This window comes from Micromys minutus, assembly GCF_963924665.1.
Source record: "Micromys minutus genome assembly, chromosome: 12".
Classification (NCBI taxonomy): Eukaryota; Metazoa; Chordata; class Mammalia; order Rodentia; family Muridae; genus Micromys; species Micromys minutus.
In genome coordinates this window covers 50,306,573-50,331,548 of record NC_137981.1, presented here as the reverse complement: position 1 = coordinate 50,331,548, position 24,976 = coordinate 50,306,573, and the positions used below count along the sequence as shown (strand labels likewise).

The following is a 24,976-nucleotide window of genomic DNA, read 5'->3' as shown; positions in this document are numbered from 1 at the left end:
TTCAAGTTTAACAACAAGCAAACAAACACCAACCAACTAACCAAACAAACAAACAAACATAAAAACACAAATAAACCCCACTGTTCCACGGTAGATCAATCACTGAGGTTTGCCAGCCTCTGGTTTGTGAACTTGTGCTGGGCAAATGGTTAAGCAGAGCACGACCCTCTGTGTGACCCTGGACTTCTTCTTACACCCTATGGTCCGTTTCTGTGGAAGAGGCGGGAAGGGAGCTGTGATGGTGGCAAAGGGGAGGGTGGGGGTCTGTGGCAAAGGGGAGGGTGGGGGTCTGTGGCAAAGGGGAGGGTGGGGGTCTGTGGCAAAGGGGAGGGTGAGGGTCTGTGGCAAAGGGGAGGGTGGGGTCTGTAGACCTACCAGCTCTAGGATACCCAGGACCCCAGTTGACAGTGAAATCCAATACCGATATCCTTGACCTGCCTTCTGGCCTCCCAGGACTGGTCTCTAGCTTCTCTCCATGTTCCCCCTGTCACCCCCACACTCCCTGCTCTAGTCAGACCAGGTGACTCGCTGTCCACCTGCACATACCCTGAGCCCTGCTGGGACTTTGCACTCACCACGTGGAATGACCCTACTAGGTCCCTCAAGTCAGTTTTTTCCTGTTTCTTTTTACCACGGTCATGTGTTTTGCCTTAACTGTAACCACCAATGCCTGGCTTATCTCTCTGCTGGGCAGGCGGGGTAAGAGCTCACTGACTGCCACCTGGTCAAATAAACAAATGCAGAGCAAGCTCCTCGTGGACTAGGATCTTCTCCTGTTAGGGTCATTTTCTGACCTGTACTTACAATGCTGTTCTCCTCATTCCTAGGTTCCTTAACAATGCTTCCTCTGATTGCTGTTGCACCACCCTGTTTAATGACCTTCATAACCCCTATGACTTCCCCACTACCCCTAGTGTTCACTCCGATGATCTGGACCTCAGAACAGAATATTGGTCCTGGGGCTACAGGGATCTGCTCTGTGGACCCTCAAAGGCCCTTTGTAAACTCAAGGCCAGGGTTGGCAACCAGAGTCAGCAGTGTACCCAGAGCAAACATCAGTGTAGGGGTGTCTCCTAGCCCAAGGCTGGCCTCACCTGTGGAGTGGGATGCCTGGAAACCTTTCCTCTGTACTGAGTTGTCCGAGTAGAAGCGCAAGAACATGCGGTTGCCTGTAGCCAGAACAGGCTCCGGCTTCTTACTGCCACAGAAACGGCCAAGGACCGGGGCCTTGGCATCACGCCCATCAAACGCCTCCAGGTGGTCATAAGCACACTCAGGCTGAGACTCAATATCCATTTCCATGAAAGTCTTGGAAGATACAGGAAAGGAGTCCAGATTAGAGGCATGGCTAGGGCAGCTGAGGGGAGGAGTCCTCAGCTCTCTGTACCTCTGCCTCCAGCTCATACATAACCATGGTGGAAATCAGGGCTATGGGATGATGGTGAGGGAGGACTCAGGATGTCAGAGAGGGAGGACTTAGGATGTCAGAGAGGGAGGACTCAGGATGTCAGAGAGGGAGGACTCAGGATGTCAGAGAGGGAGGACTTAGGATGTCAGAGAGGGAGGACTCAGGATGTCAGAGAGGGAGGACCCAGGATGTCAGAGAGGGAGGACTGAAGATGTCAGAGAGGGAGGACTTAGGATGTCAGAGAGGGAGGACTCAGGATGTCAGAGAGGGAGGACTTAGGATGTCAGAGAGGGAGGACTCAGGATGTCAGAGAGGGAGGACTCAAGATGTCAGAGAGGAAGGACTCAGCAATGGGCAGTGTCAGAACCCCCAAAATATATTCAGCAAGAGGGCTCCTGTTCAGGAGGACTTGTTTCCATATGGATGGGGTAGGTCTGGAGGTTTAACCAGGTCTCCCTGTACAGCCAATGCCTTGGACTCACACAGGTCTGTAGACAGCAGAAGCAAATGGCCACATGGCATGGGGGCTCAGGGTGTCCATACAAGATGCCGAGCGGTATCTTACCAGCTTTACCCGATGCCCAGGGGTGCTGGAGATAGCCCACGTACACTCCTTCTTGCTGGGGTACTTGTCAGGCCAGTTGGGGCTGGTGATGGTGCCACTGGTGGATGTCACCTTGTGTTCACAGCCGGCTGTAGGAAGTGAGTGACAGAGGGGATGACCAGGAACCTCCCACCCCAGTGCCGCCTATGAAGGAGGGGCACCCCTCCTGCCCACTCCGTGTCTCTGCCTCTTGTCCTCCATTCACAATAATAGACCGAAGATGCACGCCATTTCTTCTCCATTCATTTACTCATTCTAGGGTAGAATTTAATGACTTGGTTTCTAAGGAAGCCTTGGTTGAGACCCCCAAGGGCGGCAAGAAGTCCACTACTCTTTTGTGACCCTGGCCAGACCACTTCTGTCCAGGTGTCACACTCTTTCTCCACTCAGCAGCCTGGGAATCTTTGTGTGTTGTGAGGATCTTCTGGGTCACAGTGGCATCCAGAGTTACAAGCGACTTTGGCACCTGACTCAAACTCCACTCCCACTTCCTTCACAGGTGACAAGCACAGACAAATGCCGCCTGGCCTCTCTGGCTTCTGACTTTCAGTTCTTCTGGTTTTTATCTCTCCTTACAGTCTCACTCTGGGTTTTTCCAGCATGATCACCCTCTTGCATTTTTTCCCAGCATGCTTAGAGGTCCCTAAGTATCCACAAGGGATTGATCTAGAACTTCTCACAACTATTTCCAGAGACACCCCCCCCCACATACCTTACCATAATTATTCTCTCTCTTTCTCTTTCTCTCTGTTCATCCCTCCCTCCCTCTCTTCCTCCCTCCCCAGCCCCATCGGTCTCACACAGCTCATGATGCTTTTGAATTTCTAATCCCCCTGCCTCCATCTCCTAAGTGCAGGGGATTATCAGCATCAGGCTATCATGATCAATTTATATTGCTCTGGGAATCAAACCCAGGGCATTGTACAAGCTATGCAAGAACTTTGAGCTACATCCGCAGCCCACCCTGTACACGTTAAATCTTGGAGGTCCTTATATCGTATTTAACATAATATAAATGGGTTTTTCATTTGTTTGTTTAGATATAGTCTTTCTGCATTGCTCACACAAGACTTGAACTCATAATCCTTTTGGCTCCTAAGCACTGATATTATAGGTGTACGTGCATCACCACAATCAGCAATATACAGCACTGTTTGAAGAGCAATGACAGGGAAAAAATCTTCTGCAACATTAATACTGACAGACCCATCATGGGACTAACTGCATTTTCAGATGGAGGTCACTTGAATTCAGGTCATGGACTCAACACCTAGAAGTCTGTCTTCTGCCATAGAATAGACCAGTTGGCTGTCCTCAGAAGCTGGATTACATGGCTGATCACCAGAATGCTGACAAACTAGAACCTCATTCAGCTGGGCCTGGTAGCATATGATGTAATTGCAACTACAAGAGAGGCCAAGGCAGAAGGATCACAAGATCAGCTAGCTATAGAGTAAGTTAAAGACCAGATCAAGCAATTCAGCAAGACTTTCCCTCAAAGTAAAAAACAAAAAGAGAAATGGGAATGGGATGGAGCTCAGAGGCCTGAGATGTGGAAGGCTCTGAGTTCAATCTCTAATACAAAGCAAATGCCCAAATAAACAAGAGGAGGATTCTAGAGAGATGGCAAAGTCAATTAGGCACTTACCAGCCTGGCACTGGTGGCACACACCTTTAATTCCAGCACTCGGGAGGCAGAGGCAGTGGATTTCTGAGTTCAAGGCCAAACCCAGTCTACAGAGTGAATTCCAGGACAGCCAGAGCCACACAAAGAAACCCCATCTCGAAAAGCCAAAAACAAACAAACGAGTGCTCACCGTACAAATATGAATACCTGAGTTCAATCCGCAGCATCTGCATAAAAGCCAGGCGTGCTACCACACACCTAAAATCTCAGCACCAGTGAGGCAGGGACAAGAGGATCCTTGGAGCTTGCTGGCTATCCAGTCTAGCCAAATCACTGGGCCCCAGGCTCAGTGAGAGACCCTATCTCAAAAACTATGGTGGAGAGTGATTGAGGGAGACTCCTGATGTCAACCTGTGGCATCCACAGGCAACACACACACACACACACACACACACACACACACATGAACACATATACATGCAAAATAAATAAACAACCAGACAGCCCATCTGTGGTGCCCTGCCTCACCAGGGCCCCCAGATCATTAGATCCTCGATACATTTGTCCCTCGCCAAATCCATCTATCAGCAACTGTCCCAAACCTCCAACCTGCTCAATCTACTCTCTCCAGTACCTTTCTTCCCAGCAGCAGACCAGTCTCCCGCCTGATGCCTGAAGAAATGAGGCCCTCAGATGGAAGCCCTTCTTGACGCATCTTCCCTCCCATCCTGGGGCCTCTGAAAAAATGTAATGCCTCCCTGTGGAAATGGACTGACCTTTTGGAAGCTGGGGTTCACTGCTGCCAGTAGCCAGGAAACATTTACACAAAGAGGGTCACCTTCTTCCCGTCCTGGAGCCCATGAGCTCCTGAAGTCACTCTCCCATGTCTCTTGCTCCCTTCTTCCCAGCTGGTCTCCCAGATATCTAGCCACCACCACATTCTCGTCACCTATGCCTCCTCTATGTATAGCAACTTGAATTCCACACAAAGCACGGCCTTCCAACCCACACTTTGAAAAGCAGATGCTCACCACTGGCTCCAAAGTCAGGTGAAGGCTAGCCTAGACTATATAGCGTGAGACCCCATCCCAAAACAAAGCAAAAGCCAATGATCATTACTCAAGAGCATACAGTAGTGGAACCCTTAGAGACAGGTGCATGATTTAGATCTAAAATGTCTCCTATACACTCAGGGTTTTGTCCCCAGTGCAGCAATATGGCTTTGGTACCGACACTGGATCATGAGAGATCTGATCTCATCAATGGATTAACCCACTGATAGGTTTATAACTGAACAGACTCTTGGGAGGGAAAGAGGGCCTGGAGGAAGAACACCCCTCGAAAGATGTGTTCTTGAAGGCTACATACCATGATCCTGGCCACTGCTGCCTCTTTCTGCCTCTCCACTACCCAGTGCCCTTCCGGGTCACCACAAGTTGAGCAGCTTTGCTCCTTGTTCCACCATGAACTCCCTCCCATGATTCTGGCCTTGCCTGAAGTCCAAAGTGATGGAGCCAAGGGACTATGGACCAAACCATTCCCCAACCAAGAGAACATTTCCTCTTAAAGTGGTTTTCTTCAAATAGCTTTTTTTTGGGGGGGGGGAATGATAAAATGTTCTAATACAGAAAGCAACTAGTCAATGTGTCGTGGGGTTGTCAAGGAAGAAGACAAGTAGACACAGGCTACATGCCGAGACCAGAGTCAAAGTTCATCTAACTCTTGAATCCTCAAATCTCTCTCTCTTCTTCCCTCCCTCTCTCCATCTCTCCCTCCCTCTCTCCACTTCCCCCCCCACTCTGTGTGTGTATGTGTGTGTGTGTGTGTGTGTGTGAAGAGCCTGCCTCTTTGCTGTTGTGTGGATGCTGTCCCCATCACTCACCTGCAGCTCCTGGTAGCCACTCTGCCCACCCTACCTCCACACCAGCTTTCCTGCTCTGCCTCCCATGGGCACTCACACCTCTTCTCAGGCTGGGTGCCATTTCTGTGCCCATTCCCCAAAAGAACCTTCAGCAGAATTAGTTCCTCCACGGGAGCCAGGCTATTACCCTACCTCCAAGGGAGGACTCATGAGTGTTTCTATGTGCGCCAGAAGGTGAACTGAGGAACAAGCCACCATCCATTTCTATAGAAACTGTAAAGGGAGAGTGTGGTTTAGGAAAGGCTGGGTTCAGCGAGCCGAGGGCAGCTGGTGCTCTGTGAGTCAGAAGTTCTGTGCCCAGGCACACTCGGTGCTGGTGGGAGCCTCAGCTTCACGCAGCTTCTCCGTCGGGTGCCTCAGGTCTTTTATTCTGCTCAGAAGCTTCTTTATTTATACTTGGGCTGTTCACTTAATGATAGTTAAGAGTCATCTGTTAGGGACTCTCTCAGTGAGCAGAATAATAATAGTAAAACAGTTCAGCACTCAGAAGGGCAGGGGTTTTGTTTGTTTATCATGCAATGAATGAAGAAACAAGCTCTGAGGGGTTAAATGATTCACTCCCTAGTCACACGTTCAGCAGCGGAGGCAGGGGGTTAGGCAGTTGGGATTGCAATTGCTCAAGCGGGTACAGGGCACAGAATTTAGGAGTTGGAACAGTGTTGTATCGTGTCCAAGCAAAACTGGGTGCTCTGTGTGTCGGGAGGGGCGATGCCTTTAAATAGTCCGAGCATCCCTTGCACAAAATGCTTGGGACCAGAAGTGTTTGCAGTAGAGGAGAGTAGGTAATCATCTCTAAGGACGAAACTCAAGTCTCAACTAAACTCATTCACGTTTCATATATACCCTACGAACACAGCCTGAAACTATTTCTTAAGTCTGTAAGATTTGGGGCTGAAGACTGAAGAGATGGCTCAGTGGTTAAGAACACACTGCTCTCTCAAGGGTCAAAGTTCAGCTCCCAGCAGAAACATCACATTTCCAGCTTCAGGAGAATCTAATGCCCTCTTCTGGCATTCACTAGTAACTGCATTCATGTGCACATACATGCTCCCTCCAATTAAAAAGAAAAGAAATCCTTAAAATAATAATAATATAAAAATAGTAGTAGTAGTAGTAGTAGTAGTAGTAGTAGTAGTAGTAGTAGTATTTATCATCATGTGGAAACCAAGGGACAACTCTGTGGAGTTTGTTCTCCGCCTCCACTTTTATGAAGGGTTGCTAAGGATGAACTCAGGCTGAGCCATCTTGCCAGTCCCTGAAGGTATTTTTCCATAATATTTTTTGTGTGCCTGTGATTTGATTACAACCAATCACGTGAGGTCAGGGGTAGAATTTCCTACTTGTAGCATCACGATACAAAAAAACTCAGGCAGTTTCGGATTTTTAGAACATTCTGGATTTTTGAATGTTCAGGTTGGGCGCTTATCATGTATATTCAGGGCTCTAGCATCAGGAAGTGGCAGCCCCGCTTGGAGTCCCCAGGGTGAAGGCCATACACTTGACTGTGTGGTTCCAAGACTCCCCAGCCACCTCTTTTAGGAACAAGCATGACCTTCGTTTTACACAGCTACAGAGTGGATAAGCAGGCCACTCAAGCGCACACAGTTACCCAAGTGACAGATCCAGGCCAGGCCACCTAGCTTCAGAGTCAGGGTTCTTAGCCGCTATCTTATCTCTCCCGTGTGTCAGGGGAGGGCCACAACAAACAGAAAGCCTTAGATTCAGAGATTTTTGATTTTGATTTTTCTTGGGGGAAAGGGGGGCAGGATTCAAGATAGTATTTCTCTATATAGCCCTGGCTGTCATGGAACTGACTTTGTAGACCAGGTTGGCCTCGAACTCACAGAGATCCATCTACCTCTGCCTACCGAGTGCTGGGATTAAAGGCGTGTGCCACCACACCCAGCCTAGATTCAGGCTTTAAGAGCCTAGAAAGGACCTTGAACATCTGTGGGCTCTTCTGATTTGGACAAGGGGAGAGCAGTTGTGCATGTGACCAGGGTACCACAGTGAGGGAGGGTGGTTGGGGCACCACATGGGAGGAGGATGGAGGTGTCTCCATGGGGATGTCTCCGGGCAGTGTGAGGTACCTGGCATGCTGTGGTCACCCCCTCCGTCCTCCTCGCCCTCTACACAGGTCTCACCTTCCTTACAGTCGTGTTTGTTGTCGTGAAGGACGAAGCCGCTGCGACACTGACACTCGTAGCTGCCAAAGGTGTTCACGCAGTCTTGCTGGCAGCCGCCATTGTCCTTGGAACATTCATCCTTGTCTGCAGGTGCAAACGAGAGCAATGGGTCTGTGTGGGCTGAGGTCTGCTCACCCCAGGGGACGTGGGAGGCCTGGCGGGGCTTCCTCCTGTGGGAGGGAGTGCTCACGCGGGGGGGCTGGGTGTAGAGTGGGAGGTCAGGGTGATGATGGAGCTCTGGCCACAGCATCAGTGGAACCAGCGGGGTGGGCCTCCGCTCTGAGCAGAGAAGGTAGAGGTGGCCAGAAGTGGGCGGAGGGAGGGCTGGGGTCTGGAGCTGACCAGCAGGGGGACCTCTACCATTACCTGCTTACTGGACAGACGGACAAGTGGAAAAACAGACACAGGGACAAGCAGACTGCAAGAGAAAGGAGCAGGACGCAGGGGTCCCTCTTTTACTTCACAACAGGAAATGTCACAGACACCATCAAAATGGGAGGGGGCGGGGGGAGAGGAGAGCACCAGTTCTGTCAAAGAAGGCAGCCTGAATGGCAGAGGGAGGCAGGGAGAGGGTGGACTCCGAATCCCCCAGCCCACTCCGTCCGAGGTGAGCTTCCTGAGTAATGAAGGGTCTGGGGGCCTGGCAGGCCTCATTGGGGGGTCCGGTTTCTTTTCTGCACTCGGAATTTGAGCTGGTGGGGGCGTCCCCGAGGGGGCTGCAGAGCTGGCCTCTTTTCTGAAATGAGAGAGAAGGAGAAAAGGGACAAAGGAGTGGGGGTGGAGGGGGTGGAGGGCAGGAACCAGGGAGGGAGATCAATAAAAACTAGACCCAGGGTCTCCAGACAGGTTGGACAGAGAAGAGTGGGGCGGGAGGGCAGGCAGACCCACATGCAGGACAGCCATGTCACTACGGCTGGGTTAGCAGGAGGCACAGCAACAGGGAACAAGACTGAGCCTGTGGCAAGGAGAAAGGGCTGGAGGGATGGTACTCTGAGGGGTGCACACGGAGGAAGAAGCTGAGTCAATGGTAGAGGGCATGGTGGGAAGGGCTATGTAAATGCTCTGTTCACCCTCCTTCTGACAGCTGCCTACAGAGTGTGTGAGACACAGACATACACACCCAGGACACAACCATAAACACAGGCCTGTGCGTGAAATAACTTCTGTACAAACATGGAAACACAGAGAAACATGTACACATGCCGGACATCACACACACATAGGCAGACACCTATAGTATACCGTGAAGGTTCAGACATAAAAGTCATAGTCACGCACACACCTACTCACCCATCTGCGTGTGAGTGTTCACACAAGACCCATATGACCTGCTCCATATGTGTGTGGAAGCATATGCAGAGAGAAACACACAGGCAGGAGCAGACACATAGAGGAAGACAGACAAACCTGCATACACGGAGACATGCAGACCCAACATGACTATAGACACACACCCATGCAGAGGTGTTCATGCCTATCATGTGGGCATTTACACACAGAGTTGCTCACATGCTGACAGGCACACACATAGAGACACGCGTACACACATGCACACACACACAGACAGGTACACAGTTAAAGGCTTATGTGTGCCATATCATTGCTCTAAACCCATGAGCCTGGTACAGAAGCAGGCACTCAGGACAAATGTGTGGATCCCAATTATACCCAGAATTCCAGAGATGAGCCACACAGTGGAAAGATGGCTGCCACCACACCACTGACCAGGCAGAGGTTTGTGGTAAGTGGACACTCTTCCTAATCTAACCTGAGGACAGGAGCCTGAGGGCTGTAGCACTAACTCCCATAAGGCCCCATTTCTCATGCTCAGGTGGGTTGACCCATCAAGTGTCCACAGGAGCATGTGTCTCAGAGGTAGAATTGTCAAGCCCCTTCCCAAAAGCTCCTTCTCTGAATATCAGAGCCTGGCCGAGGAAGCTGCCATTATACTGGTCTGTGAGACATGTCCTGAGGTGTGTGGGGTGCCTCTCCTGAGACTCTGTAGAAGCTCCAGGAAGCTCAGCTCACACAGTAAGCCATGGCTTCCCAAGCACATTTGGACTCTCATGCCTTTGTATATAAGGCATGTATATATAAGCTCCCCAGATACTTAGTCCGGTGCTTGGGACACAGGTGGGGTAAAAGAAAACCTTTAAGCCAATGAGTGGGATTGGCTAAGTGTGGGGGTGCCAGCCCCGTGGGTGGCTACCTGGACATCTGGGAGGGGACTCTGTGCACACTCTGAAGAGTGGGCGGCCCATTCTGTGACTGGAGAAGACATTGCAGGGGATCAGGGCAAGGGAGGTGGCACAGACCCCAACAAGGAGATGGCACTCACCCTACAGTGCCCAAATGCCCCGGAGGTGCTGGGGTCAGACTGAAGGTCTTCAGGCTCTTGCTTCTCCTTCTTGTCTTAGGGTCTCCTCGATGGGTGTCCCAAAAGTCCACACAGCCCCCTCCTGGGGGCCAGAGTCACATGCCCCAGGCCCTGAGGCTGAACTCTGATGCCCATCGATGAGGGTCCTCTGCAGGATTCTTGTGCAAGGGGCAATGCATACATACTCAGGCGTGTGTGTGCATGTGTGTATGCATATGGTGTGAGCACGTGTACGTGCATGTACATATCCTGTATGGTGTCGAGTGCTGTGTGGAGAGTGGGGAGACAAGGCAGTGACTCCAAACAAACATGGGTATCCCCCACATCCTCTCCAAGACTGGAGCGGCAGGGCAGAGACAGACGAGAGTAAGCAGGTAACGGTCTCTATAAGAAGCCCACCCTGGCAGGTATTCTAGCCCCTCAGCCCTCTGGAAAGCACTGTTGTTGTTGCTTTTGTTTTGCTTTTGTCTAAGTGGGCCTAGGAAAGGATGAGAGGGCTTGGTGTTACAGGGAGAGGATCTCAGCAAGCGACGGGGCAGGGGACTGGGGGACAATAGCTCAACCGAGCATGTTAAGCAGAGCAGGGCAGCTGGCAGTGCCAAGCAGGGAACCAGTGCACGGGGACAGGTGCATGGCATCCAGGTGGGACAGGCAAGGGTGCAGGGGCAGCCACATAGCGGGCTGAAGGATGCAGGACCCTGGGTAAGGAGGCGAGAAGGGAGGCAACACGGACGAAGTCATGGGCTTCCTGGTCCTGCCCACCCTATGTCCGCCCCCACCAGGAGAGGTCAGGCTGGAGGTCCCTAACCCACCCTTCCACAAGCCACCTGCTCCAGCCTGCCCACTGGCTTCCTGCCCTTTCCGCACCCCGCTGTGGAGCATTCCCACCGTTCACTGCTGGGTCTGGGCCCTTTTGCTCCTGACTTCACACTGACCTGAGGGCCAAAAGACTTAGGGATTCCTAGAGCAGGGAAGAGGTCTCCCAAGACCCCAGAGGTCCAGCTTGGGAAGGCTGGGTTTGGACCACACAGAGAGGGACTGCAAAGGGGCCAGATAAGGTTTAGGGATGGATGAAGCCAGGCCTTCCATGGGCAGGGGACCATTCGGGCAGTTTTGTTACTAAAGGGCAGAGACACAGCTCCTCTTGTGGGAAGGCCTGGCAGGAACCCAGTGGGCTGGGTGGGCGGGGCCTGATTAGAAATGCAGCTGCTGCAAGATGAACTACCTCACACAATCCAAGGCAGACACCTCCCTCTTCTCTACCCCTGCGTTCTCAGGCAACTGAACTCCCTGTCCTAGGACCTCCCCTTTCAGGCCTTGGCTTGCCAGCCTCCTCATTTCTGCTCTTAAAACGCTCTGCCCCTCCCTGGAACAACTAAGGTTTTAAGGGCTTCCCAATAAAAATATTCAGATGTCCTAGGGGCTGTACTGATGGAGGATAATAAGTTGGGGAGATGTGGGGGGTGCTTAGGAGACCAGGGAAGGCAGGAGAGTTCCATCTTTGGGGGAGGCAGGGCCAGTGAGCAAAGGAACCCCGAGTTACCTGAGAAGAAGTGGGCCTTGAAGCCCTTTTTGGATACAGTGTTGTCAGACTTGAACTCCACACGCATATTGTTGTACTGGGAAGTAATGGCCTCTGGCTTCTCAGAGCCACAAAACTTGCCATGCAGCTTAGAGTCAGCTGTGAGTCCGCTGCGCACCTCCACGAAATCGTACTTGCACACCTGCAGGAGAGCCTAGCTCTGGGTGCTGCCTCCAGGAAGCCCCCCCCCCCCCCCAGGAAACTGTCAGGCTAAGCACCTGTTCTCCCAGCAAAATGCTGCCGTGTGTATCGCAGAGCCCCAGGGCTGCTGGCCCCAAGCCCTTCCCCATTCCACAGGCTTCCGGCTAACGTCCATCCTCAGCTGCAAATGCTCCATCACCGCCCGCAAACCCTCCAAGCCTCCACGCACTGGGAAGTCTCTGTTCTCCGAGCCTATTATCTAACTCTTCCAACAGTGGAAGGCAGGCACTGAGCCAAGCCCCGACGCCCCACACCTTCCTACCCACCTAGACTCCAGAGGCACTTACGTCATTGCCCTCAGTCTCGAAGAAGTCAAATTGCAGGGAGATACGGTACTGGGTGGGGGCCACCAACTGCCAGATGCAGTTTTTGTTGGGAGGGTACTCTTTGGGCCAACCAGGGCTGGTGATGGAGCCATTGAGCTTGGTGAGGAATCCACCACAGGCAGCTGGAGGGACAGACAAGGGAGGTGGCATCATCTACCAAGAGTCCCCCACTCAAGGAAGGGGCCTGAGACTTAACAGCAGTCAGAGGGAGATGGGAGTCTGTGGACCCACAATTGGGGAAGCATGGGACAGATGGTAGGGGCCTTTGAAGGTGAGCCCAGATTTTAAGAGAAGGGGCTGCATATATAGTCAATTTCTACTACCTCTTCTGGAAGGTGGGCCAGGAATCTGCAGGGAGGGGACATAGAGGGGCCTGGTGAATGTGTTTAAATGGGCAGTCCTGGGAGGCACCCAGGGGAGTTGGTCAAAGGCAGTAAGACCAGCCTGATCTGGAACTGCTATGCTGAAGGGCTGTCATTAGCATACAGGCTGAGGCTCCCTGCAAACTGTGGCATCTGAACTGTGGCTCATGACCCTTTGGAAGGTGGTGACTTCGATGACCCGATCAAGATCCGTATTAACGAAGGAGTCAGAATAAAAGCCCCTAATGCCAGCATGTGTTCCACACTGCCAATGTCCGGGGGGCTGACATGTAGGACATCTTTCACATTCATGGTTGGGAATGGCACTAGAGAACCTCTCCAGGTTGTCCTGAAATATGTTTGACTAAGGACACAGGAAAAAAACCAAGAGCCCTGGGACCTGGGATAGCAGGCCTCTCACCTTCACATCGACGCTTGTCTGGGGCCAGCTCATAGCCGGGGTCACAGCTGCACTTGTAGCTGCCCAGGGTGTTCAGGCACCGTTGCTCACAGCCCCCGCGGTTGGGCCTTGAACACTCATCCACCTCTATGAGGAAGGAAGAAAGGGGTGTCACCAACCCATCAAAGTGCTGCCCTCTCGTCTGTCTCTCCTTCATGCACTTCATGACACCCCGTATGGGGGCAGCTATTGTGTCCCCTGTATAGGTGAAGAACTGGGACTTGGGCAAAGTGTATGTCCTAGACCACATCGGCTTAAAAACATCTTCCTCTGTCTTGTTCATTCCCTCCACAAGTCCTGCTCCTTACAGGGATGAACTTTGACCTTCGCTAGTGTTTATCCGCAGCGTTTTAACAGCGTTCCCGTACTTGCGACTCTCTCCTGGAGTCTTCACAGGAAATGAATAAAGAATACAGAGATAAGGGACCCAGCATCCACAAAAGGAGCCCACGGGGCAGGGGAGGAAGTACCTTTGAAAAAGTTGACTGCAAAGCCAGCTTTGTTAATGGACCCGTCCGAGACGAACTTGAGCCAGAGCCGACTAGATGTGCTTTTGATGTCGTCGGGCTTCTCATACCCACAGTACCGTCCAATGAGGTTGCTGCTCTCGCTGTGCCCATCTCGGACTTCCAGGTAGTCATAGGCGCAGCTGTCGTGACGCTCGATCTAGGAGTCAGGGGCTCTATCAGGGAGAGGAGCTCTGGTTTCCAGGATCCCTATCCCTAGAGCCTCAGGAAAGTAGACTGTCCTGGAAGCCAACATAGGCATGGTAGGGTGGATTCAAAGGGTCTGTGGCTACCTCAAAGGACTGGAACGTGAGGCCCACGTGGAAGCCCTCAGACACCTGGATCCGCCAGATGCAGACTTTGCTGGGCCGGTAGTCGTCTGGGTAATTGGGCGACTGAATATGGCCATTGTCCTTTTTCACATCACCACCACAAATGGCTAAGGGAACACAGGACAGGGTGGCAATAAGATGGAGGACAGAATAATGGCGGTCAGCAGGCTCAGCCCTCACTAAGTGACCCCTTCTCCACTCTTCCAATATAGCCTGCTTCCCATTTCCCACCCTGCTGACCCGCTGGAGAACCCACAGCAGAGGCCCTGGCAGCAACAGGAGGGGGTGGCTCAGGAATGTCCAAGGGCCCCCTTCTTCTCCCTCAGTACCTTCATAGACGGCAAAGAAGCCCTTTCCAACCCAGTTGCTGCTGCTTCGGAATTCCACCCAGAGGCGGCTGTCGGTGGAGACAATGGGTTCTGGGAGTTTGCCCCCACAGAACCGTCCTGCAGACAATAAAGACAGATGATGCTAGAAGTCCCAGGTCTCCTCATAGACGCCCCAACTTCCTAGGAGGCTCAGGGTCCCAGTCTGCCGCCACCCTACTGCGCCTATTCTTACGAACATCATGGGAGCCAGAAGCCCCTTGAGACAGTGTAGGCCCTGAAGGACGTGTGTGTTTTACTGATTTACTTTTGTTGTTGATATTTGGGGGGAGGGGTTATGGATATTTTTGTTGTTTGTTTTAGATAAAGGTCTCACTAGGTATGCCAGGCTAGCCTTGAATCAAAAGTTCAAGGCCTCAGCCTCCCAGGTGTTGAGATTATAGGCCCCGAGCAACTGAACTGAAACTTGACTTTGTGCATGTTTATCAAGTATCTGATGAGCTACAGTCTGGACCCTAGCCCTCGACTTTTGGTCTCAGTCTCCAAAGTCCTAAATCGGAGTTTTATTGACCTATTTTTTTGTTTGTTTACTTGTTTATTTATTTTGGTTTTTCAAGACAGAATTTCTCTGTGTAGCCCCGGCTGTCTTGGAACTCAGTCCGTAGACCAGGCTGGCCTCGAAATCACAGAGACCTGCCTGTCTCCTGGGTGCTAGGATTAAAGGCTTGCGCCACCACTGCCCTTCTTTAAAGTAAATCTACCATCATTACTGATCTTTATGGAATCTGCATGCAAAGAAGCAACGAGAGAGTAGACAGTTTTCTCTACATATAATATCATTGCATGCTCTTAACTCCAGAATCTGAGGACAGGGCCAGAAAGCAACTCTGTTCAAATAAAATTCATTAAGAATCAACCCAAGGCTCTCTTGCCCTCTTGGTCTCTTGCTCTCCCCGCCTTGTCCCTCCTCTCCCCATTCCCTTCCCCTCTCTCTCCATGTGCTCATGACCGGCCTCTACTCCTCTTCTCTCTCTCTCTCTGCCTCTACTACCTTCTTAACTCCTCCATGACCTGAATAAACTCTATTTTGTATTATTTTTTAAAAAAAGAAAAAAAAAAAGAATCAGCCCAAGGGTTGAGGCTGGATATCTGTAAAATTTTTACAGTCAAGAATAGACTTGTGTGTTCCTGAAAGACAAGTGTTTTCTCACTTTTCAAGCAAGGGACAGAAGGTGGGTGCTGGCCTAGGAATGTCAGTTATGAGAAAGAAATTGTAATCTCAGAGACCTAACACATTGTAGAGACGTAAAGTCAGTTGCTTTGAGTCTACCAGAATAGCAGAAGCAAAAGTGAAGAGATAATCATCCAAAAGCATGTGGCTGCTTCTCCCAGGTGATGGGACAAAGATGCTGAGGAGGGTAGTAGCCCCGAATCACTTCCAGCTACAGGCAGAACAATGAACAGTGTGTGTCATACAATACCTCAGGTTTGATGCAGATGTCCCCTTTGCTCTAATTTTGTGTCCACTGACCTGTCTCTGTGTCCAATGGTTCTTTAGATTTTGTTGTGGTTAAGATAGGACCTTGCTATGTAGCCCAGGCTATCCTCAAACTCAGGATCTTTCTGCATTCAGCCTCCCCAGAATTAGAAATACGACACTACTCTGTCTTGCTTTGTCCTATGGCTTTGAGCAATCTTTATCCCAGCCACTTCATATGTGTGTGTGTGCATACACATGTGCACACATGTGCAAACACACACAACTAGTGACAAACTAAATTGTACAGACAGAGTTTGTTCTAGGCCTACAGTTACTACGGTGAGTTAAGGGCCTGCCAGTGTAGGTTAAAAGCCAGGCCATATCATGGACATGCAAAAATTGGACCTTAATAGATCAAGAAAATCCCAGTGAGGGTGTGGGCCTGGAGCTACAGAATGTGAAGAGCAGCCTGCCAGATATCTTTGTATATTCCTTTGACTCCCCAACCATCATAGTGAAAGAACATCTCTGGAGGATGTCCCCAAAACTAGCACTAAGGACTGGAAGTCTGTGTCACACACAGGACACTGTCATGGCAGTAATTGGTGTTGGGACTAGCTGGGACAAACTACATCAGAGCTTGTAGGTCTCATATCAGGATGTCACCCCACCTAGGGTATTGGGCCCCAAGGTGTTCCAACAAAGAACCAGGGGGCCGAGGAGCCTGAGGAGCCAGTGCCCTTTACCTCGGAGGGGCGCCTTTCTCCAGAAGCCATCCCGCACCTCCACATAGTCATACCAGCATAGGCGGCTACGGTACAGGTCCATGGATGTAAAGTTCAGAATAATCTAGGGGAAGAAATAAGAGGTGAGGAGAAAAGGTTACATGGCTCCCACTTGAGGGGAAGTTAACCATCCCCAACCATGGCCAGCACTGTGCCTACATAGCCCTCATCAGACTAACTGAAAACACCTGTCCACTGTTCCCATCACCAAATATCCACGAGGGCTCAGGGCTTCCACTCCCATCCCAGTATAGGGATACTGTGCTGGCTTAAATAACCAGTCAGGTTTCCTTGTGATCAATATAAATAACAAAGTCTTTAGAGAAAAGGGCAGTCCAGAAAGGGCCCAGGGAGGGGTGTGTGTGTCCTTGAGCAGGGTGGTTCTGAGATGGGAAAGAAAGGGCCAGGACAGAAGTTGAGGCACCAATCATACAAACTCCCTGGGCTCTGATTCCCAAAAGGAGCACGGTACCTGCAGGGACTGATGTCAGGTCACAGCCCCCCCCCCCCCCCCCCGGGAAATGGGTTTAACATACATCTCTGTCCTTAAGGAGCTTATGAACGGGATTACAGAAGTATGAAGACTGTACAGAAAAAAAAATGTAAACTCCAGCCCAAGGGCCTGGGTTTGAATAGGCCCTGTATTTCCTGCTAAGTCCTAGGGTCAGCCACACAATTTCCCTTGTGATCCAATGTCAGCCAGCTCAGGCGACAGCCTCTGACACCACAGTATTCCCTGGGAACAGAAAGAGTCATACTATCATCCTGACAATGGCCACAGCCCTTTGGGAAGTCTCAAGGCTCAATAATCAAAAAAGATTTTACTTTAGAGCCAGGCATGGTAGCACATGCCTTTAGTCCCAGAACTGGGGAGGCAGAGGCAGGAGGATCTCTGTGAGTATGGGGCCAGCCTGGTCTACACATTGAGTTCTAGGATAGGTGGGACTACACAGAGAGATGATATATAAAAATAAAGTTTGGTTTATGTGTGTCTGAGTATATGTGTATCACATGCTTGCAAGCTGCATGCAGAGGCTAGGAGCAGGCGTAAGTCCCTCAAACTAGAATTACAGATGCTTATGAGCCAACCTGCGCAGATACTTCGAGTCAAATAATGGGTCATCTTAAGTGCTGACCTATCTCTCAGCCCCCAAGACAATGGATTTTTAAAAGGCAGAGGCTTTCCCTATAAGGGAATATACTTGCTTGAAAATAGCCAGAGGGATCCCCAAGCCCCCGGTGCCGTCAGAGTCCCCACAAGGTTCCAGGGTCAGGTTTGTTGTGATCTGTGGAGTGTATGTGGTTGGACACTCAGCTAGTGGGCTTTCCTGCTAGAGAAGGGACAGGGCCACACTTGCCCTTGGCTTCAGTGGAAAGCTAGATGCTCTGAACAGAGGCTAGAATAAGACAGATTCCAAGGCAGGCGCTAGCATCCAACATCCGCATCACTGTCCTCAGGACTGCTTCCTGGGCACTCCCTGAGCCAGCTTTGTCAGTGCTGGGTCTGGATGTTTGTTGGTTTTTTAATTTCTTTACTGTGCATCTGTCTTCTCACCTCCAGGCACGTGGAGGTCAGAGGACAGCTCTCAGTTCAGTTCTCTTGTCCCATCATGGGTTCCGATTATCCAACTCAAGTTGGCACGCTTGGCATACAGTTATCTAGCCAGCTCCTGCTGAGTGGTTTCACCTACCCAGCCCATTTTCCCTGGCTCTCGGTACCATGACATCAGTCCTAGTCTCTATGTCCCTCTGGACCATGCCCCAGCACTGATGCGCTAGGCTCATGAGCACGTGCCCCTTCCATTCCCTCCACTCCTAGGACCCTGCCCCCATCTCTGTGCCCATCTCTGCATGCCCTCTTTCCAAAAGCTGACCCCGCCAGCAGATCTCACCGTGACTATCAACCATGTCGAAATGAGACTGTACTTTTCGAAGGAAACTGTATGCGTGCGGCATTATTAGTTGTTATTATGGAAAGTTATTGCTGCTATTACTAACATCCGGGTTTTCAGAAAGTGAAGCCGCAAATCCATTCTAGCTTTTTCCAAGGAGCCACACTGTCACATGTCACATAGCCCATCCCTTCAGCCCCACAGTCCCCGCCTCCAGCTGGCCTGGAACTCCCTATGTAGATGAGGCTTACAGCGATCTGTCCATCTGGCTCTGTTTTGAAAGTATAAACCCCTCCATCCAACCCATTATCCATTTTAGGAAGATGACCAAATGCTCCCACAGAGAGAAGCAGCCAAGGGCTGGCATGGCAGCCTTCAAAGTGAGGCGACTGCTGGCCTGCACCAGCGCCTCCTCACACTCAACCTCCATGGTGTGAACCTCCAGATTCACACTCCTCTTCCAACTTAACTGTTCTCACCTAAAGACTAACGAGCTGGTCACACCCAGATCATTGACTTCTGTCTGCATGGACAGCCACACCTGCCTGTGTGCGTGACTGTACCAGTGAGCCCTTGACACTGATAAGCTAAGTCCCACGCCTTCCGTCCATCCCCCCATCCTAGACCCACACCAAGCTTTATTCCTCGTGCTTGGCTTTGCCCTGCCTGAGCCACGGTAATCAGAGTCAAGGGCTTAATTATGTCTGCCTCACCATATCCACCCTCAGCTCAAAGTCCTTTAATACACATAAGGTATGCATAACTCAGAATAAACTCCCACGTCCCCACTTTGAAGAATCTTTTTCCATCTCAGCTCTGTCACCTCTGACCTTTTCTCCCACCATCCTCCTTACTAGGCTCCAGGCACATGTCTCATGCTCATTCTCAAACACACCAAGCCTGTCTCGGGAGCCTCTGTACTTACTGTTGGGAGCTCCCACCCGATGCCTGCAGACGCTGCCCCACTTTTGATATGCCTGCCATGAATGAGGACTTCTTTGAAAATCCCGCATGAGTCACACTCTTTCCTTTCTGTTGATTCCTCCCCAACGCGCACCGCCATCTCCCTGCTCTCGGGGACTTGCTGATGCATTCTTTATCTGTTTCTCCTCCAACACGGGAATGCAAACCCAGGCAGGCAGAAATCTCCTTTGTCCCCCTCCAATGTAGCACTTAGTAGGTACTTAACTATCTCTCAAATACAATTTTGATTTTTAGGAATCTTCAGGCAGGCTTGCCTAAATCTATAAACATGGGTGTATAAATATGTCTACTGAAGCATTTTGGGTAATAATGAAAACTTGAAAAAACTTACAATCAACTGTCCTTCACTAGAAGAGAGCTAGCTGCTGGTTGTCCACACCTTTAATCCCAGCAGGCAGGAGGCAGAGGTAGGTTTCCATGAGCCATGAACTCTGTGAGTTTGAGGCCAGCCTGATCTACAGAGTTTCAAAGATAGCTGGGGCTACACAGAACAGTCCTGTCTTGAGAAACCAGAGACAGGGGAGGGAGGGATGGGGAGAGAGACAGAGAGACAGACAGAAAGACAGACACAGACAGAGAAAAGAAGAGGACCAATGGACGAGCAGCCATGGAAACAGATGGGATAAATCTATTCTATTCAGGCTGACCCAAAGCAAGGACAGGATCTACTGCTAAGTGCAAAGCAAGCTGCAGAAATCCATTATGTGACTGCAAAGTCCTTTTGGCTTTATGTGTGTCACATAGACAAGCACATCAAAGCATCCCTCATGCTTGGTCCCTGTTGAGAAATGGGATATAAAAGACTGAGGCAGAGAATATTCATCTTTTTTTTTTTTTTTACATTGTGTTTATGGACTGTTCAGGCATTTTATAGCAGGCACACGTTATTTTTATATATCTAACAAATGACAAAAATATCCGTCACGGAATGCCAGATGGAGGAATGAGGAAAGCTGAGACTCAGCACCCCGGCTCCCACATCACTCCCTCTGCCCCTCATGCAGGCGGCCTCCTGGGCTGCCCAGCAGCTGGAATGAGAACAAACAACTTCTTCCCTCACACAGATGAACATGGAGGGTGAGCTCCAAAGTCACCACACCCAGAGGGGCAGAACCCCCAGAAGGCCCACCCAAGACCTCCCAAGGGGTTAGCCAGACAGGTCACCTGACTTGGGAGGAAGAGACCGGTGTTGGTGGTCAGTAGCATCTTCAAGGGAGGCACAGCACTAGCTATACTGAGACCAGAAATGGGTAATTAAGAGTTGTACTAACTTCTGTCATGTGGACACAGCTGTGCTCTGGTAGCAAGGGCACTGCCCTTTGCCAAAGAAAATCTGGCCAGCTCTACCGTTTCCTGGACGAGGACTTGGGGTGTTTAGTTCCACTTCCTCGAGCCTATATTTGTCTACAGACTGGAGGGAGTCTCAATGGCCGTACTGGAGACATGGGAATTACGTGAGATACAGTGTATCCATCTGTGAAGAGGTTCTCTCCCACACCCTGGTGCTCTCAAGGACTACCTTTCTCACTTGGGAAGGTGCAACCTGAGACCATTAACCATATGACCCCTTAGACAACTCACAGGCTTCAAGGTGGCCTCACCCCACAATCTTAGACTCATCGCTGAATTTCTTGGTACTGTTTTTCTTTTAAAGATTTATTTATTTAATGTATGTGGATACACTGTTGCTGTGCTGTCTTCAGACACACACAAGAGAGCATCAGATCTCATTACAGATGGTTGTGAGCCACCACGTGGTTTCTGGGATTTGAACTCAGGACCTCTGGAAGAGGAGTCAGTGCTCTTAACCACTGAGCCATCTCTCCAGCCCCAGTACTGTTTTCTGATCTGTCTTATAACAGGACCTGCCTGGTAGGGCTTAAGGAAAATCAGATGAGTAAAGCCTACTTCATCCTCTGGTGCAAGGTAGGTAGGCAGACAGTAAACATGAATTTCACTTTTAGAATTCAATGTACTTAAGTCTTTGCAGCACTGGGCAGTACATGCCAGGCAAGCGCCCTGTCACTGAGCTGCACATTGCTAGCCCTCCTCGGGAGTCAAGTCCTATGTCACCCTTCTAAGTTGTTTAGGACATCTGGACATGCAGTGGCTCAGAGATAGTGGGGCATCTGGAAGCTGACTCGTGCTTACCCATCTATCCACTGGGGATACAGAGGAGACAACAGCAGGCCAACCTTTGTTGAGATGTCTCTGCACGCTATGTACTATTCAAGCTCCTTCTGGATATGAGTTTCCCCAATCCTCATATAAATCCACAAATCACTGGGCCCGTTTTGCAGGTAGGAAAACAAAGGCACAGAGTGTTTCATTTTTCTGGGAAGCACTGCCAAGTCCCAAGGTCAGCGGCTAATTACGTGAATGTTGCTTCATCGTGAGGGACTCTTCCTCAAAGGTGACATGTCAAGATGGGCCTATCATCCGCACTTCTGGCTGTAAGCTAAGCACTAAAGAGTGGGCGGAAAACAACTTCCCCGCAGCCAGATTTGATGTCAAAGTCCAAATGCTTGGGGAGGTGGCTTTACTGCTGACAAATCAGACATTTCCCTGGGTAAACCTAGTCAGATTTATATGTAAGCACTGTGAGCCTCACTTCCCTGGTCTACACAGTAGAGGTGGCAATGACAAGCTTAAAGATGACTATAGGCTTTAAGAGACTGTGTATGTCATGTACCTGACTCATTGCTTGGAACCTAATTGTTCTAACAACAAACCCAGGGCTCAAGGTTACAATTTGAAAGTGCAAGACAGAACAAGAATAATAGAAAGTGACCCTTATTCTGAAAGTACTAGACTCTAGGGGTCCTTTAAAGGTTCATGTCCCCAGGATGTCATCTTGGATTTTTTTTTTTTTTTCAGACAAGAAAGATAATGGCTGTCCTGAAATTCACTATGTAGAGATCCATCTGACTCTGCCTACCAGTGCTGAGACTAAAGGCCTGTGTCAGGGCGCTGGCCTGGGTTCACCTTTTTAAAATTGATACATCCCTTTAATTGATACATTTCTACAACCATGCCCTGGTGTGTTTATAAATTTTACCTTGAATCCACTTCTTTCCCTGGAGCTCTGAGCAGGGTTCTGAAAAGGGATGAAGGTCTTTTGGAAATTATGGAGGGTTTACAGGCCAGGGAGATTCCTGAACCAGGGCCCTGAGATCATTTAGAGGCACAAGAGCTGGCTGGCTCGTGCAGTCAGAAACTACTGAGGAGGAAGCTGATCCAGGCCACATGGCCTCACTCTTGATGACTGGGTCCCATTCCTGACCAGGAAAGGAAGCCATGTTCTATCTTGGCTGTTCCTCAAGGACTGTGGTCTTTTGTGTATCTGCACATCTCTGGTCCTTGGGCCTGCACTAGGTACTTTGTAGGATTACAGGTTTGCTGAAGAATACCAGAACAAGCGTTGAAATGCTGCAACAGGGTCTCAGAACAGAACAGTTTTATAATCACAGACCAGTGTATCCATATGCAGCTTCTAAGTGACCTTGGGCTGGGAACTGACTTTTGCAAGTTCGTTTTCTCATTAGCAGAACAGGGACCATGTCAGTATCAAGACTATGAGGCTGCTGTGCTAATTGGAAGGCACAATCCAGGCTGGAGATTACAGCTCAATAAAGCCTTTGCCTAACTAACCCTGGGTTTGATTCCCATCATACACAAGAACATCACTGAACTCATGTTTAACAAATCATAATTAGCTCAATAACTGTAAGCAATTATTATTATCATCATCACTATTCTTGTTTATACCTATAAATGAGATTTCCAAAACCTGGAGTAGTGGAGACCCTTGGGAAGGCGGGATGAGTCGGCTTTTGAGGGAAGATAGCAAGATGCGAGCTAGCTAAGGGAGAGATAACAGAATGACCACAGGAAAAACATGACCCTCAGGCTGCAAAAACAAAAGCCACGCACCGTCTGGAACGCCGCTGCCCAGACAGAAGGGAGAGAAAGCAAAGGAACTCCTCTCTAAGTTGACGTTTGTCTCTGGGCTTCACAGATGACATCAGAGGACAGTCAAATAACTTGCAGATGTGATCAGCGCGTGTAATCTCAACAGTTCACAGCAAAAGTGTTCTCAACTTTGAAGAAGTTACGTGTGTGCCCGCATGTTGTGCATGTGGAAAGGCAGCTGCAAGCTGATTCTGGGAAAATGCAAACTATTAAATCAATCCGCAATTAAAAAGACAGTCTTTGGCTACTTTGGAAAGAAGCACTTGGGTGTGTGTGGGGGGGGGTATAGTGTACTGAAGCAAGGCCCATTGGCAAATACATTTCTCTTCTTTTGGAAGGGACTTTTTCTCAACTGTTGGGACAGTGGGTGTGATTTGATAATGCATTCCAGCTCTGTATTTATCACTGCCGGATAGGTTCCTATGCTAGGGGCAGATGTCAGGGGCTTCAGAGGACTGCAACAGGTGTGACCTGTGGGTAGGGATAATGTCATCAAAGACCGTTGCTAAGCTGCGAAAACCTGCAACTTAGTGGGTCAGTGGGAGTTTGGAGGGAGACCATAGACTTACTTTGGCTGTGTCCTGCTCAGCATTCTGATTAAAGTTCAGGACAGCGTCATGGGTGGCATACTTATCTAGCAGGTAGGGGCGGAAGTGAGGCTACTGGGACTTGCTGGGCAGTGGAACTCTTTGATTCTAAACCATCCTTGCAGGAGGTGTCGCAAGAATCCCTGAAGATAATGGAACACTAAATTAAACACCACATTCCAATTATGGAAGAGAATGTAGCAGCTCACTCTTGGGAAAATAAAAATATGAAGGGCACAGAAGGTCCCAGGGTCAGCCAGGAAATCTAGACTTCATGTGACAAAGTCATGCCTGGACCTCAGAAGTCACCAGAGAGGCTGAAGAGCTGTTTCTGCTCTTACAAAGGACCCAAGTTTGGTTCCCAGCGCCCTTATCAGACAGTTCACAACTGCCTCCAGATGCCTCTGCCCTCCTTGGGCACCTGCACTCGAACGCATATCCCTTCCGATCCTCCAAACACAAATAATAAAATTTAAAAAGAAAGGAGAAGGGTCTTCCTATGTTGGGAGGAAATAGGAGGTGAGTTACGAGGAACTGCTTTTGAGAAGCCATGAGGGTTTTCAGGGATAGACACTCCGGCTTTCTCCGAGGCTTTGTAAATATTAAGAGCTGACAGAACAGAACTGAATAGTAAGAGGGGTCCCAAGCCCTCAGAAGCTCAGGTATTCAAACAAGGCTAATCAAACATGAGTAGGAGGAGATCACACTCAGTAAGCTCATGAGTCCCTCGTGCAGTTGATGTCTACTCTGCTTACCTGAATGAGCAGCAGGCAGGGAAGGACCTGAAGGTCTCAGAACAGCAAGGAAAAGGGGGTGGGAAGGCCAGCCACAACCAGAGCATCTTGCTGGAGGCATCTGTTTGTTCTTAGCTAGTCTCAGGACCACAGCGTGTGAACACTGAGAAGGGCCCTTTGGGAACCCCTGACTCAAGCTCTGACTATACAGAGGAGAGAGCCAAGGGCTGGGGCTGAGTGGTTCACCAAGTCCACCCAAGACATCCCAGAAAAGGCTGGGCTTGAACCCAGCCCGAGGAAAGGTTTTTATCCTACCCTGTCCTT

General features: G+C 50.1%; 1 protein-coding gene across 4 annotated transcripts in view; it reads right to left on the bottom strand.

The window, feature by feature from the left end:
* Positions 1 to 24,976, bottom strand: part of BMP1 (bone morphogenetic protein 1) — a 43,828-nt gene that overhangs the window by 3,054 nt on the left and 15,798 nt on the right. For 3 of the 4 annotated variants that reach the window (XM_080926435.1, XM_080926436.1, XM_080926437.1), the window contains 10 exons: positions 16,445 to 16,547; positions 14,222 to 14,338; positions 13,854 to 13,999; positions 13,525 to 13,720; positions 13,016 to 13,141; positions 12,194 to 12,354; positions 11,667 to 11,847; positions 7,705 to 7,830; positions 1,974 to 2,101; positions 1,095 to 1,308 (listed from right to left, as the gene is read on the bottom strand). In XM_080926435.1, coding sequence (XP_080782561.1) covers positions 1,095 to 1,308; positions 1,974 to 2,101; positions 7,705 to 7,830; positions 11,667 to 11,847; positions 12,194 to 12,354; positions 13,016 to 13,141; positions 13,525 to 13,720; positions 13,854 to 13,999; positions 14,222 to 14,338; positions 16,445 to 16,547 — 1,498 coding nt within the window. Of the gene's footprint in view, positions 1 to 1,094; positions 1,309 to 1,973; positions 2,102 to 7,704; positions 7,831 to 7,936; positions 8,483 to 11,666; positions 11,848 to 12,193; positions 12,355 to 13,015; positions 13,142 to 13,524; positions 13,721 to 13,853; positions 14,000 to 14,221; positions 14,339 to 16,444; positions 16,548 to 24,976 lie in introns of those variants that run through there. The other variant, XR_013975276.1, reaches the window with a different exon arrangement.